Source organism: Apis cerana, linkage group LG11 (genome assembly GCF_029169275.1).
Source record: "Apis cerana isolate GH-2021 linkage group LG11, AcerK_1.0, whole genome shotgun sequence".
Classification (NCBI taxonomy): domain Eukaryota; kingdom Metazoa; phylum Arthropoda; class Insecta; order Hymenoptera; family Apidae; genus Apis; species Apis cerana.
This window is the reverse complement of record NC_083862.1, coordinates 5,977,705-5,995,108: the sequence shown is the minus strand read 5'-3', so window position 1 is coordinate 5,995,108 and position 17,404 is coordinate 5,977,705. Positions and strand designations below refer to the sequence as shown.

The 17,404-nt window shown below is 17.4% G+C and overlaps 1 protein-coding gene across 6 annotated transcripts in view; it reads left to right on the top strand.

Annotated features, from left to right (window-relative positions):
• The window catches only part of LOC108002378 (voltage-dependent T-type calcium channel subunit alpha-1G), a 198,385-nt gene that overhangs the window by 98,343 nt on the left and 82,638 nt on the right, over positions 1–17,404 (top strand). For all 6 annotated transcript variants that reach the window (XM_062081494.1, XM_062081496.1, XM_062081495.1 and 3 more), the window contains 4 exons: positions 4,915–5,018; positions 9,894–10,069; positions 13,059–13,151; positions 13,414–13,592. In XM_062081494.1, coding sequence (XP_061937478.1) covers positions 4,915–5,018; positions 9,894–10,069; positions 13,059–13,151; positions 13,414–13,592 — 552 coding nt within the window. The remainder of the gene's footprint in view (positions 1–4,914; positions 5,019–9,893; positions 10,070–13,058; positions 13,152–13,413; positions 13,593–17,404) is intronic.

The window sequence follows — 17,404 nt, the reverse complement described above, 5'->3', positions numbered from 1 at the left end:
ATATTAAAAAATGATTTTACATTTTCTTTTTCTAAATATAAAATTTTCTCTATCATCATAAATTATTTTAACTTGTATATCAAAAAAGTTTAACAAAAAAATCTTCGTAGTTAAAAATTTTCGAATCAATAAAAATTCCAAAATTCTTCAAAAATCAATAATGTTAGATTATTTTATTTTGCAGTTTCTTTAAAAGAACTTCCTTTACAGAATTCAATAAAAAATAAATAACCAAGAAATAACCAAAGAAATAATCAAAAAAAGAAATAACCAAGAATTCGATAAAGAATCTTTCATACTTACAACTTAATTATACCTCGAAAACAAAAATTCGAATCAACCAAAAAATAAATTACACTAATTCAGAAATAATTGTATCGTTTTTGACAAATTTCTTTATCCTTGTGGAATTTCGAAAAACAATTCATTTGATAACGAGAATTGACCTTTTACAACTTTTTTTTTTTTAAATTTAAATCAATGAATGAAAAGAATATCAGAAAAAAATGTCTGATTTGAATGGCGAAAAAAAGGGTGTTTGTAACGATCGAATGCTTATCAATCTATATAGACACGCACGCATAATGGGTGACATTACGATGGATGCGCATCTCGTTGTAACAATTCATAATACAAATACGGTGGCGAGACAAGCCTCTATTAAACGGTTTTTGTCGCAACGGTTGACATTGTTTTAGTGGCTATATTACTTCACACGATGAAAATTGAATAGCGGCCAGATAAGAGGCAACCCTCGAAGCCGAAGAAGAGAATGTTTACTTTCTTGCATCAACTAGGTGACACTGAAGATCGCGAAGGCCGTTTCGATATATAAGCGTTATCGGTTTTTCTTTCTTTCGATCCGTTGCAAATAGAGCCGACTCCGTATGCACGCAACTTCCATACTTTGCTTTTATCCTTGTTTATCTTGGTCGTTCTTTTTTTTTGTTTTTCTTCTTTCTACTTCTGTTTTCTTTTATCGGCCGATTATTGCATCTTTTTACTTGAGTTGTGACTACACAAGTCTTACATACGAGCGTGCACGTGCGCGTACGTGTCTCTTCTATATTGTGTATTATAGCGTAGATACAAATGGGTTTAGATGTAGGAATCTATGAAGTAGATTGAGGTAAAAATGACGAAAGGAATGTTCTTTGAATAATAAATATATATAATGTGTACATATTTTTACGAGTATTGTAATACACGAGTTTTTTTCTTTGATGATTTATTAATTAATGATAACAACATAATATGTTTTAAATTATAAATTGTAGATTTTTTTTGTTAGAATTTTATAACTTCAAGAGATGGATTATAATGGATAAATCGTATAACTTGTAAATTTATTCATAAAAATTTGTTTGTTTTTATTATTGAATTCGTTATTCTTATGTAATAGAATTTATTAAATAATTCATAAAAAATTTATTTGTAATTAATTAATTCATTTAGTTTCTTATAACATTTCTAATAAATTGTAATAATGAGATAATGAATTAAAAGTTTACATTTATATGGAGATGTGAAATATTGCAAAAATTTATGAAAATTATTTATGAGAATTATAAAAAGATAATAAATTAATTGTGTATTATTTTCTATGATTTTCTAATTTAAATTTTAAAAATAAAAAAATAAAAAAGAAATCTTTTTAAAAAGTTTAGGTTGTTGATATAATGTAAAATCAAATAAAAATTTTATTGCATATAATTTTAAAAAATTATATATAATAAATATTTAAATATATTTTTTTTATAGTTTTCAAATAAAATAATAATATTTTTTATTTTTTAAAATTATAATAATCTCTTAATGATTTTTCAGGTTTCATCATTTTCGTAAGTGTTCTAATAAACTGTAATATATGTATAATTTTACTTTGTTTTTTAATAATAGAGATATGAAAAATGGATATTAATCGATGAGCAACATGAAGAACATAGGCTATTTCAGTGAGATTATAGTAAAATTTTCTTTTGGCAGAAAATTGTATATAGTAGTAAGGACACTATATTTATACTAATATGTTAATTTGTTCTTGCATCAAGATTACATAAACAATGTTTTAAATAATATTAATTACAATATTCCTTTAAATGTAAAGGAAAATAATATCATATATTTTATAATTATTAAAAACTTCCATTAATATTATAATATTATATAATATTATAATATTATACATATAATATATTAATTTATTTGATAGATATATTATCTATCAATCAAGGATTTTTAAATTCATATTTAACGAATTCTATTTTTATTGAAAAAAGTCAAAATATATTTAAAAAACTATTTTACAAAAAATTTTTTACAATTTCATAATTTTATAACTTTATAACTTTAATGTAAAATGAAATAACTGACAAATTACAAAATTATATTTATTTAGAGTTAATTATTAATCTTTTGCAATATTATTTTCTATAATATATGATTTTTTCTTAACAATAGAGATTAAATTATCGAAAAATATATAGTGCACTATATACATTTAAGGGAATACACAATTCAGTTTTATTCTTATGAGAAATTCATATCTCTATTTTTTTTCAAACCACTGAAGAACATTCAATCACATTTTGATAGAATATTCTATTAATAACATGAAATAAATTAATTGTACAATTTTATGACTTTCAAAAAAAAGATGTAAATAAATTATTCACTAATTAGACGTTATTAGACGTTATTATCTAAATTATTAAATTATTAATTATTAAGCATTATTATCTAAATTTTTTCATTCAGTTAGCGATTCGAAATTTAGTATATAAATTATATGAATTATAAAAAAATTTATTTCTAATTTCTTTTTCTAATTTAATTTAAATTTAATTCTATTTTCTATAGAAATATATTTTTTTTAATTTATGAAAAATTATCAAAATGAGATCAAAATGATATAATTTTACAAGAGAATTAATATATTTTTTTTGAGAAGTGACGATGTTTTATTTGTAAATCAACCTGAATAAGAATTTATTTGAATAAAAAATTTAGGGAAATGAAAATTATTTATTCAGAGAGAAGAAAAAGAAAAAAACAAAAATAATGATTTTGTTTGGAGTGGAAATTATTGATATAATAATCTATTTTCTTCGACAGTAGAACTTAATTTTTTGAATAAAGATTTTAATTATTTAAAAAGCAATATACTAAATAATTTAAAAAAGGATTTATATTTTCAGAATAGATAATAAATGGAAATAATTATTTAAAATGAAATTTGTGAATTTTCCTAAAAGAATATTAAATTTAATAATAATAATGATAATAATAATAAATATAATAAAAAATAATAACAATAATCACAATTAATATTATAATATAAAAATGAAAAACAAGAAGAGATATATAGTTAATAGCTGGTAGATATTTTCATTTTCATTTTCATTTGTAAATATATATATGGAAAAATATGAAAAAAAAGAAGTTTTTAAATAACATGATATATTAAACAAGATAATATTTTGCCAGAAAATAAATTTTTAAATAAAATCATAATAAATAGAAGAAAATAATAATTAATAATAATAAATTTTTAAATAGAAAATATATTTTTAAATGAATTTGATCAGATATAATGTAATGATTTCATTATATAAAGTCACAGATAAAAATAATCATAAAAAAAATCATTTTTTAAATATTTTGACATGTAGTTTAATTTATACGCGTATTTATATAATATAAAAGAATAAGTTGCATTTCATTTAAAAAATTAAATTCTATTTAAAAATTATTAAAAATTATAAAATAATAAAAATTATAATCATTATATAATTATATGATATTTACATAATATTTATAAGAATTATAAAATATATTTAAAAATTATCTTTATATTTAAAAAAGTTATAATTGTTAAAAATTTTATTATATCGAATGTTAAAAATAATTTTGTACTCTTTCATTATATTCAGTATTCATAAAAAAATTAATAACATTATAAATATTATATAATTTTCAAACTGGAAATTATACAATTTGATTTTCAAAATATAATCATAATTTCACAAAAACAGTTAATGTTTGGCAAATTACTAATAGTATACATACAAAATTTTCATTTTTTAAAACTCTATTATCAAAAAATAAAGTATAATTAAATATGTTTTCTTAGACCGAAAACATTCCTTTTGTTATGTTTTATTATTTCACCCTTTCTTATGAAATAATTATCATATACAGGGTGGACCATCTAATATAATTATTAGATTTTCGTTATTATTAAATTGATTAAAATATTTCTTTTATTATTGATTTCAAGAAATTTCAAAGAATTTTCAAAGATAATTTTTCTGTTTATTTTTTTCTTAAGAAAGTTTATAATATTATTTTTAAATTTTTTTTATATATAATTCTATAACTTTTATTTATATTAAATGAAAAAAATGTATTATTGAATTTATTTCAATATTTTTGATTAGCAAAAAGAACTATAGAATTATATCCTATATATTCTATATTCTATAAAAATGTCGAAAATGTTATATTAACAATTTTCAAGAAAAGAAATATAGAAAAGAAAAAAAAACAAATATTATTGCTTTGAAGATTTTTTGAAATCATATCACCCGTGATAACAAATATTTTGATCAATTCATTTATAACAAAAATAATCATGGTCCTCTCTATATATTATATACATTATATTATATATTATATATATTATATATATATGTATATGTATTATACATAATTTTCATATATATATAATATAATATATAAAACACGCTGCATATACACGGTGTACACGCATAAGCGAAGCATGTAATGAGTGCATAAAACATTCATACATATACATATAATATACATGCAACTTGTTAATTATAAAAAATTAGGCGTGAGGATATGATCTTATTTTAAAATCGATTTTTAAATCGTGATTTGTTACTTTTCCAGCGATCTTGAGAAGTACTTCGAATATCAAGGTCAGGACTACATTTGTTCGCGTCCCGATGACAACGGAATGCACTCTTGCAGTAACCTACCACCGCTCAAGTTGGGTGAGTGCATCTTCGATATTGAATTTTATTGGTTTGAATTTTTTTTTCTTTCTTTTTTTATTCGCTTTCCGTTGGAACATATCTTTGGTTTCTCTTGACATATTTCAAGGTGCATTGACAAAACTTTGGAAAAAATATCGTGAAATAAAGACAAACGAGGGATCTTTTAGTAATTTTTAGAAATATCAACAATTTATAATTTTAGAATAAGGAATCTAATTGATAGAATCAAAATATGAAAAAAGTTATACATAGATATTGTCATAATTAATAATATTTTTGATTAAATGATTTTGATTATGATTGTGAAAATCATTGTCGAAAAAAAAATTGTTTTGATTACTGACAATCGATTATAAATAAAATTGTTTTTATATTAGGAATAATGGTTATTGGAAATAATTATCAATAATTAAGAAACTTATTAATTTTTCACTTATTAACTTTTTCATAATAATATTTTTAAAAAATTTTTGTAAGATTTAATGATTATTATATTTTATATTTTTATATTTTTGTTATATTTCTCTTAAATAAATCATTTTTTAAATTATTGACATAGATTTTCCTGTTTTTTAATTAAAAGAAATATTTTTTATAATTTAAAGATAATAAAAAGAAAATCTTGATAAGTTTTTGATATTTTTATTGATTTTCTATTTTCTATTTTTTTTCTAATTAAAAAGAAATGTTTTTTATAAATATGTCAATATATAAAATCAAAATATATAAAGTTTATTATCTATAAAAATATAAACTTAATAAAATTTTTAACTATGATCAATTTAATCAAATTATTTATAATTATTGAACATATTGAATATATTGAACGATTGATTAATTGACAATGATGTGATTGTTATGTTATGTGATATAATTGTAATGATGTGCCAATTATTGCTTTTGGATTAATTATTATTTAAATTTTTTTAAAAATAAATAAATTTTCTCTTAAAAATGACATGTTATTATATATATATATAACTATATATATATATATAAAATATATAATTATTGAATCGTTAATAAAAATAATATTAAGATGAATGAAAATAAAAAAGAAATGAATAAATAATTAATTACTTTTAGTGATCAAATATTAGTTATTTAAATATTAAATTAATTACATTTGAAATTTAAAATTAATTTTAAATTTCTTAATAAAACTTACAAAAATATAATTTAAATCGCTTTTGTAATTTTCAATTATTTGTGGTTAAACAAAATATAAATATTTAATTATTACGTAAAATCCAAATATGTAAAATATGTACTATATAAAATATAATTTCTTGTATGTAAAGTATAATTCAATAATAATTATATGAAAGTTATTTCTAATGAAAATTTCTTAAAAATTCTTTTTAATTAAATAAATATTAATTAATAATATTAATAATAATTAATAATATTAATAATATTAATTCTTTCAATTAAATAAATGATAAATTTATTTTTATAGTTTCTTGTCATCAGCTTAGGATTACATGTTTATTTTATTATTTTAGCTTTAATATAATAATGAATAATAAATTATCATTGTCAGCATAAATTATGCGAACATAGATGAGCATGTATATAGTTAATTGCTTCTGCCTTTAAAGCATTTAATCCTTAATCGTTAATTATCTTATCATGGGAAGATTCCGAGTAATATGTTTTACTTTTTAATTAGTTAAATTCTCCTAAATTATCATAAAAATATATAACATTAATAAATTATTTTCATTATCATAAATAAAAAAAATTAATATGTTTAATTTAAAAAAAATAAAATCTTTAAATATAATCGATTATATAATATACATTACATAATCTGTATATTAAATATACATATATCTAATATAAAAATGTAAAAATAAAATGTATAGACTGAGATTGATATATTAATCTATCATGATAAACAATAAGTGTCAATTTCAAATATATATTATTTATTATTTATCTTTTAATATATTATTTATTATCTATTATATGAAAATATTCATAAATACATTTGATATATTTACTACGTAAATATTTTTCAGTCTATAACAAATTAGCAATATTAAGAATACGTCTAATTCTGTCTAATCTTATATGATTTTTTACACGATTACAAAATAATATAGTTTAAAAACGAAAACAATATTTATAAATATTTATTGAAGATAATTTTTAAAATAATAGTAATAATAGTAATAATAGTAATAATAGTAATAAGTTACACGAATTTTAGTATACGCATATATGTACATTAATATTTTACATTCTTATTTTATCTTGTGTGATTAATAAATTTAAATAAATTAAAAAATGGATCCATCTTATTTCATCTTTTTACATAAATTTAAATTATTTGTAATTTATAAATTTCAACCAATATTTTTACATGCCAATCTGTGTTTTGATTTTAAAAAAACACGCTTAAGAAATGAATTTTGAGGAATTTTTCGATGTTACATTTTTACTGTAGAGAAAAAAATGGTAATATGCAATTATAATTCGTTTTTTGACATTTTTGTTTTAAAAATTTTTATTTACGTAGATATATTGACTATGACATTTAGAAAAATTAATATTATAATATATATTACTATATATAATATAATATATATAATTATTATTATTATATAATACATATTTTTATTTTTATTGTTATATATAATTTAATATTATATATAATTATTTAGTGTAAAAATCATATATAATAATCATATATATAATCATTCTTGCATATGTATATTCAAGTTTATCTAAGAATATCTTTATCATATATTTACATCAATATGTCTACATATATTTATGTCATACAAGATATTTATATCTAAATATGTATTTAAGAAATAAAAAAAAAAAGAAATATATTTATTTAGCTAATGTGAAGAATTAAAATTCCGGATTTTATTTTATTCTCATATAGAATGTATATAATGTAATTTCTTTGTATTTGTTATAATAATAATTGAATATATATTCACATTGACAGTAAGTTAATATTATAAATTTTTTTCTATATATATATATAAATCATCAAAAAATTTCATAAAATATTTTATTACAATAAGTAATTTGATAGTAAATATATTATCTATCTTAAAACTATTATAAGAATTGTCTATAAAAATAAAAAAAATTGATAAACAAATTTAAAAAAATTCATTTGAAATCCATTCGTAACTAATTTCATTTCTTTTTTCTATTAGAAATATATTATAAAATCAAAGATATCATTGTAATATTGATTTTATTGATACTTTCATTTTACCAGTAGTATTTCATATTACTATTTTTTTCTCTATAAACAAAGAACAGCCTATTTCAAGTGATGGATGTGATTGAATTTCAATTTCATGAAAGAATTCAAAAAATGATGATTAATAAAATATAACTATTAATAATATTTTAACTTTTTCGAATTTCTATTTTATTGATACATTATTTTTTTTTAAAAATATATGCATATATCTTAAATAAATATTTAAAATTAAAAATATTCCATTGAAGATAATTAGAATTTTATTTAATGATTTTTATATTCTTCGTTATTTTTTGAAAATAACTTATTAGCATCGATTTTTCATCTAGAATTTTTTTTTTATTTTATATTTCTAATTTTTTTTTATATACATTACATTGTTTTTTATATGGTTTTTATTTACGATTGTTTCTAAAATCAATCTATCATGCAAATAAAGGATTAAGTGTATATAATTTCTTGAAAATTTAGGAAATCCCAATAAAATAAAATAATAATAAACTTTATAATTTTACTTGCACAATTTCTTCATGGTAATTATATATTTTTTTAGGATAAAATTAACAATCATTTTTTGAATTATTAATTTCTAATTTTTAACTTAATTATTTAAAAATCAATATAAAATTTTGTTAATAATTATTCAAAATTTATTTATTTCTTATGTGGCACTTAATATTTGTAAATTTTACTAAAATTATTGTTTATAAGTAATGAAATTTATTAATTATTATAATTATTACAATTATATTAAGTTCTAATGAGACTTTTTACTTTATAATTCTAATAAAGTATATATATAAAATAATATAAAATAATATAAAATAAAAGTAAATATAGTAAAATAATTATATAATTATACAATTTACAGTTGATAATCGAGAAAATTAATCTTATTATTGTTCTTGTTAGTATAAATCTTAATACATTCAAATTCTGGATCAGAATTTTAGAATATATTTGTTACATTATTTTTAATATGAAACATGAATTAAAGATTATGAAATTTGAAAAATAATTATTATTATCTATTATAATCTATTTTATTATAATCTATTATAATACAGAAATAAATTTTATATTTTTTTATATTTTTTCTTTTTGGATAATGAAAATTCATCATTATTTTATAATATAAGTTATGAAGATCCAATTTATAATAAACGTATTAATAATTGAATGCTAGTATTGATTATTCTATTATTAAATCAAGAATTGCTATAAAGAATAATAATTATATATATAATTATAATATAATAAATTATAATTCTATTTCGTCGAAAAATACCGAATGACATTAATAAAATAAATAATATAAAGTAATTATATAAAAAAAAGTTACATATATCCTTATTTTTCAATAAAGCGTTCTTTTTTTGTCAAATTTGTCATAATATCAAATTTTTTTAAACTCATAAAGTGTTACTGAATAATGAAAAATATAATAAAATCTTAGAATTAATAAAAATTAATTATAAATATTTAATAGTTATAATATAAATATTTTTATGTTAAAATATAATTAGTAAATATATTAACAATAATAATTCGAAAATCGAGTGTATATGAAATAAGTTATTACAATAATGCAGATGACATTTGAAAAGCTATTCAATTTTCAATGTTCTCGGTTTTAGGAAACGTGGTTTGCAATAATACCGCGTTGCCAAACAATAATACAACGTTTATCACCAACGACACCTGCGTTAATTGGAATTACTACTATACGGAATGCAAGGGTCAGGGTAACAATCCTTTCCAAGGAACGATATCATTCGATAATATCGGTCTTGCCTGGGTCGCAATATTTCTCGTGAGTGTCCTATTTCTCTCATATTCAGAAATTGGAACTTTACTGTGCCAAATTTTTAAATACATATTTAGTTTTGAAAAAGACAGAAATTAATATATAGTCATCTATATATATAATTAACTATGTAATATATTATTAATATATAGTTATTAATATATATCAATTTCAAAAGACGAAACGCAACTACAAAATAAAATTTATTTATTAATTATTTTAATTATATATTTAATTATATATTAATTATATATAATAAATTATATAATTATTTTAATTATATATTACATTACTAATATTTTTTGTAATGTAATTTAAAAGTAACTGACATATAATAAGAATCACTTTCTGTTTTATGTGATTGAATATTTTATTTCTCATTTAATTATCATTATCATTTAATTATCAGTTTAATATAATTTTTTTTTAAAATTCTCTTTTGCAGTTGTATTATAGTTTTTTTGTATATATACATACACACGCACATACATGTAGCACATTAATATATTATTGCACAGTATATTTAATTATATATATACATAATTATATATAATATCCAGGATATCCCAAAAATGTGAAATTTTTGTAAATTGATTCTTGAGATAATTTCAAGCAATATAGATTTCTTAATGAATTATCAACAAAAAATATTGATCATTGATATGTTGAATAAAATTGAATAAATATTTTTTTATCAATAAAAAATTATATTACGAATAATAAATAAATAAATATAATATTCAATATTTTTTTCGAAATATGTTGTTTAGATTTGTTCGTGTTCGTGTTTACGATATGTAATCAACGCTACTGTTGCGATTAGGCTACGCATTTCCTAATTGACCATATTTTTTGTTCATTCATTTCACAATACATTTTTGCAAAGAAAAATGTTATTTGAAATTACCTTAAGAATTTTTAGTTTATGGATATTACATTTTTAAGATACTCTATATAATACGCATATACATTCTGTTACAGATATTCAAAATATAAGGAGTGATTCTTATAAAAAAATTACATTTTAATTATTAACAATAGAATATCGACGAAAATATTTCTATATAAAAAAATTTAGAGTAATTCAATAAGAGATATAATAATTTTTAAATATAATAATATATGAAAAGCAGTATTTCATACATGAAAAAGAAGACTATGATTTAAAGTTCATTTTATTTTCGTTGCTTGAGTTTTTCTGAATTTATTCGTTTTAAAATAATTTATTTCATTGATTTTTAATCGTTAATAATTTAAATAATTTTTTTATTTTTGGTATTATTTCAATTTAAAAAATCATTCCTTAAATTTTTAAATCGATTTATAACTGAACAAATAATATTTATATATATATTGATATACATATAAAACATATATATATATATATTAGAATATTAGTATATAATAGATATACATATTATATGATATATAAATATATTTAAATGTACAGAATATCAAGAAAATAAGACTAAACCTTGATATATTCTCTTTTATATATCCTTTTTTGATATATCCTTTGATATATTTCTATAAAAAAAAAGTCATATAAATATAAATATAAAAATTTTTTATTTAAAGACTGTCAAAATATATGTAATAAATGTTCAAAAAATCTTAATCTATTATGAATATTTTCATATGTATTATATGTATATAATATTTCATATTATTATAAATTAAAATGTTCTTGTAAGTAAAAATCCATCTTATAAATAAAAATATTTGAAAATATTTGAAAACAATATTTGAAATCCTACACTTGACAATTAATAACTTTTCTGATGTGAGGAAAAAATTTCTAAATTTTATAAAATAATTGTCTTAAAAATAGAATTTATGTTTATATGACACTTTTTTATCTTTAAAATTTCTAAAGTTAAGTCATTTATTTTTTTGACATATTGTATATGTAAGAATATTTATACATGTTGTTTATATATAAGTATTATATTTTCATTTATATTAATAAATAAATATAGCAGATACAGAAAATCTGTATCTGTATACGAAAATGCAGCAAGCATTGATTCAGAGCATAGATAGATATAATAAAGAAAATTCAAATAAATATTTGCTAGAAATGATCTTGTTTTCGAGTTATAACTTGTTTTCAAAAGTTATTTACTTATCTTCAGGAAAATTCTAGAAAATGACTATATTCAACTTCAATATAGATGTCTCATATGAATTGTTTTATTAACTTCTTTAAAAAATTTACATATTGTATGGATTTACACGATAAACACAATCATGATAAATATATCTTGTTTTGTTGAATATAATTTCTATTCTAATTATTTTTCTATTTACAATACAATATCTTTTGTATGATAATGTAATTAATATGATATTATTGAATTTATACATAATAAATAATAAATTAAAATTTTTTTTTCATAATTTTATTTCAAATAGAATAATAGCATAAGTTGAAGTTGATAATGATGATGAAATTGATGAAATTTATTTGTAAAATTTCATTTTTTTAATTGACAAACTATCATATAACTTGTGATCTATAAAATTTTACTAATAATAATTTCAAATTCCATTATTTAAGAAAATGTTATTGGTCTTTATTTGAAATTCCTTTCATCTCAAGAAATATTTTTTTATAAAATGAAATGTTTTAAAAAGCAAATTAAATATTTAACTATAAACAAATATTTATTTACTTATAAACATGTATTGTTACAACATAAATTAAAATTCGAAAATGAGATTCTTTTAAATACATTTACTCATAAACGTATTTATATGAATTTCTTTTATTTATTACTTTTGTGTCTTTACAATACCTCCGGTATAAAATGATCCGGTATATTAATACAATTGAATAAATATTCTTATATTTTTCAAATATGTAATTATTTTAATAAATATAGAAAAATAAATTATTTCAATAATTTATCTATATATCAATCTTATTTATTTTGTTAGTTTTTTTAATTAAATATTTGGAAAAGAAGTGATAAAACTAATGATATTATTATAGGTAATCAGTCTTGAGGGATGGACGGATATAATGTATTACGTGCAGGATGCTCATTCTTTTTGGGATTGGATATATTTTGTCCTTTTAATTGTGGTATGTTTACTATTTCATTTCTTTTAAATTCCATTTTATTAAATTAAAATTAAACAAAAAAAGAAAAAAAGATCAAAATGAAAATTTAATAAAAAGATTTCATGAATAAATAGAGATAAATAAATAATAAATACGAGAAGTAATAATTATATATATATATATATAATTTAGATATTATCAAGAATATATTATTATAAGAAGAATATATTTTTTTTTAAAGAGAAAAAGAAATTGTTGAAATTGAAAAAAATTTCGGTTACAGATTGGTTCCTTCTTCATGATTAATCTCTGCTTAGTCGTAATAGCAACGCAATTCTCAGAAACGAAAAAGAGGGAGATGGAGAGAATGCGACTGGAACGTGCTCGTTTTCATTCTACATCAACCCTTGCATCGTCGACAAATACTTCAGAGCCAACTACATGTTACGCAGAAATTGTTAAGTGAGTACTTAAAGAACTTTGCTGAAAAATATATTAAATTTCTTTCAATTTAATACAATTTTAAAGAAAAGAAAATTTAGAGTAGAAGTTTTTAGATATAATAATATATATAATAAATTCTGTACTATATGTATATATATTTCTGTACTATATCTAATATATATGGATATAATATATGGATTCAATATAATATGAATAATACAAATAATAATAATGATGACAATAATAATAATAATGATAATGATAACAACAACAACAACAACAATAACATGAAATTTAAATTTAATATTTAATTAATTAATATTTTATTAATTCTCAAAATTGACTTCAAAAATTTTAATATTTATTATAGTTTGTTAATATTAATATAACAATATAAATCATATATAATATAATATAATATATTTTATTATAATTATATATTATATATATTATAAATTATATATATATGAAATAATAAAATTTTTGTAATATTAATATTCTATTTTTATTATATTTAAATCTTTCATGCTTTAAATTTCCTATTCATTATTTTTATTTTTTCTTATTTTTATTTCTAGTTATTATGTGAATATTATTTGAAAATATTAAAACATTTCTTGCTGGATTTTCTATTAAATTTCTTTGAATCATTGGTGAAAATTTTATATATACATTTTACAATATATATTAATGTAAAAACTAACATAGAAATATCATTTCATACATTTTAAAAATAATTTGTTACTATTTTAGACTTCAAAAGAAAAAAATTATTATTATTTGAAGTTTATTTAAAAATTTATGAATAATTATATTATTTAATAAAAATAATTCACTTTGGATTAAAATTGATTAATTGATTAATTAATTGATTAATTGATTGACCAATTGATTAATTGGAATAAAAAAGAAGTGAATGCAATCATTTGTATTAAAAAATATAATTAGAAATATAATAAATTAAAAGTAATTTTTATTTTTCTTCAATTTATTAAATATTTAATTAATAGTTATATACATTTATTTAAAAAAAATGATCAAAGTTTATTTGAATGTTATCTAATGTTATCTTTTTAAAATATTTTATAATATTTAGAAAAAAAATAATAATTAGAAAGAATACAGAAAATATATATAAAATATATAAAATATTTAATTTACGATTAAAAAAAAATTAATTTAAAGATTATTATGATAAATAAAAAAATGAAATCGAGATATAAAGTATTTTCATAAATAAATAATTCATTATTATTCATCATTATTCATAAATAAATAATTTTAAACATGAAAATTTAATGATCATTAAAATTTGAAATTTTTAACTTATGCTTACTAGTTGATGAATTCTTATTTAAATTATTATTTTATCAATATAAAATAATTAATTTTATCAATGTAATATAGTTTTGTTTTTAATTTTGTTTTAGTTGAAATAATTTTATGTTGCTGTTGAATTTAATGAAAAATAATACCAATATTTGAGGATATTAATACGTATATTCAATTAATCTGATAAAATAATATTGAATTTTATTTTTAAATATTAACCTTATTGTATATATATTTCTATCAGACGTTTTAACGTTTTCAATTAAAACTTTAGTTTATTTTGGTAAAATATACTGATAACTAAATACGAAACAAGGAAATAATAATAAAAGAGACAACTAAAGTTGGTTATTTTCTCGTAAATCGTGTAATTTTAACAAGATATTGATTTTTCTTCGTTTAGTTTTCCAAGCAATATATAGAATACAAAATAAATTCATTTTTTTTTCTATTTTTGATTTTTACCAATATTCTAGTTTCAATTATAGAAAAGTCTTGTATGACAACCTTTTTTTCTGATAAATATAACAATATTTAAAATGTACATTACACAAAAGATGTAGAGATTTGTTAATGTAAATATAAAACAAAAAAATTAAAAAATTTTTTCTTTATATTTTTTAAATTTATATCTCACTAATTTCTTTTTCTTCTATTAATTTTATTGTGTTACGAATTATTATTTTATTATATTGCTTTTATTTTTTAATTGTTTCTATAAGGTATAATTCAAGATATAATAAAAATAAAAACCGAAAAAATTTTCAATAAATCTTTGAAAAAAGATTTATATTACATCTGAATACAAATTGAAAAATCAATTCGATCTTTTCAATAATTGAAAATGAATCCTCTATGAAAAATAGATATTTTTCAACATATTTCAATCAATACATATCAATTTTTATATTGTGGCATACTTAAAATAATAATTAAAATAATAAATTCATTATTATTTATTAATTTAAAATAATAAATTTATTTATTATGAATAATAAATATTCTTATGTATATATGGTAAATGCAAATGTTTTGCAAATAAAAATATTTTGCAAATAATTTTCCGAATTATAATTACAATGCAATATATATTGTTCTGAAAATGTTATTAAATTTCAATAATTATTCATTGATATTGAGATAAATATTATAGAAGATTTAATTTAAAGTTGGTACAATTAACAATTAATAAAACGTATTAAAATAAAATAAATAAATAAAAATATATTTATTAAAAATTTATTAGATAAAAATTTATTTTTTTTTAATATTAAATTATTTTATTTTCTTATATTTATATACTTTTTTTTTTTATTTTTAATTCTTATATTCATATTTGTATAATTTTTATAAAAATAAAAAAATAAAACTAATTTTATTTGTTATATAACGTTGATAACTTTTCTATATGATCAAAAAGATAAAATTTTTATTTTATTATTATTATACTGAATTCAAAGAATATAATTAATATACTCTTGCATGAAAATTTTTAAATATATGTTTTTTTCGCTTGAATTCCAATGTAATGCTTATTAATGTTTACATTTATAACTGTACTAATAACAATTTTTACATTCTTTTTACAATTAATGTAAAAATAAAATTCATTTTATTTAAAAAGATCAATTTTCATTTTGTTTAAAGTATAAAAAAAAAATTGTTTGTTACATATGAAAAAAATGATATTTAAATTTGAAATGAAATATTTTCTTTTTTGTCTTACAATAAAGTCTTATTATTAATTATTTATTTATATGTAAATACTAAGAATATTAAGAATCATTATTTTTATTCTAAATTTTTCTTTTTCTTAATTCTCTTAATTTTTCTTAGTTATTCTTTGTCATTTTTAAATAAATGTAATATATAAAAAAAATTGGTTTAGAGAAACTATTCAAAGATGTAGAAAATATATTGCTGTATTCGAAAAAATAAAAAGAATATACATGTTACTTTTATTTCCCTAGTTGCTGCAATATAGAAAAAGCACAGAAAAAGCAGTAAAAAATTTTAAAATATCAAGCGAAATTTGTCTCGCTTTTTCTAATAGTTTTTAAGTCATGCCTTATGTTGTTCACTCTTTGCATGTATAATTTTACATTAAAGTAGAACATAGTATTAGTTTTCAATTTATTAACACTTATTAACATTTTTCAGAAAGAAGTCACATCATTTATATTATAAATTGTTATCATAATTGATATTAAACTTGATATTAATTTCATTGTTAATTATTATAAAAAAGTTATTATATAAATATTATAATATAACATTAATATATATAATATTAATAATAATAATATAAATATAATAATATAATAATATTATAATAAAAATAATGTAAAACATTACTGTTTCTTTCTCTTTCTCTTTCTCTCTTCTTCTCTATGTTTTTATTATATTTTTTTTTCATTATTTCTTTAAATAAAAATAATGTGATTAATATATTATTTTTTTATGCTTTATAAAATAAAATTCTAAATTTTTTTTTAAAT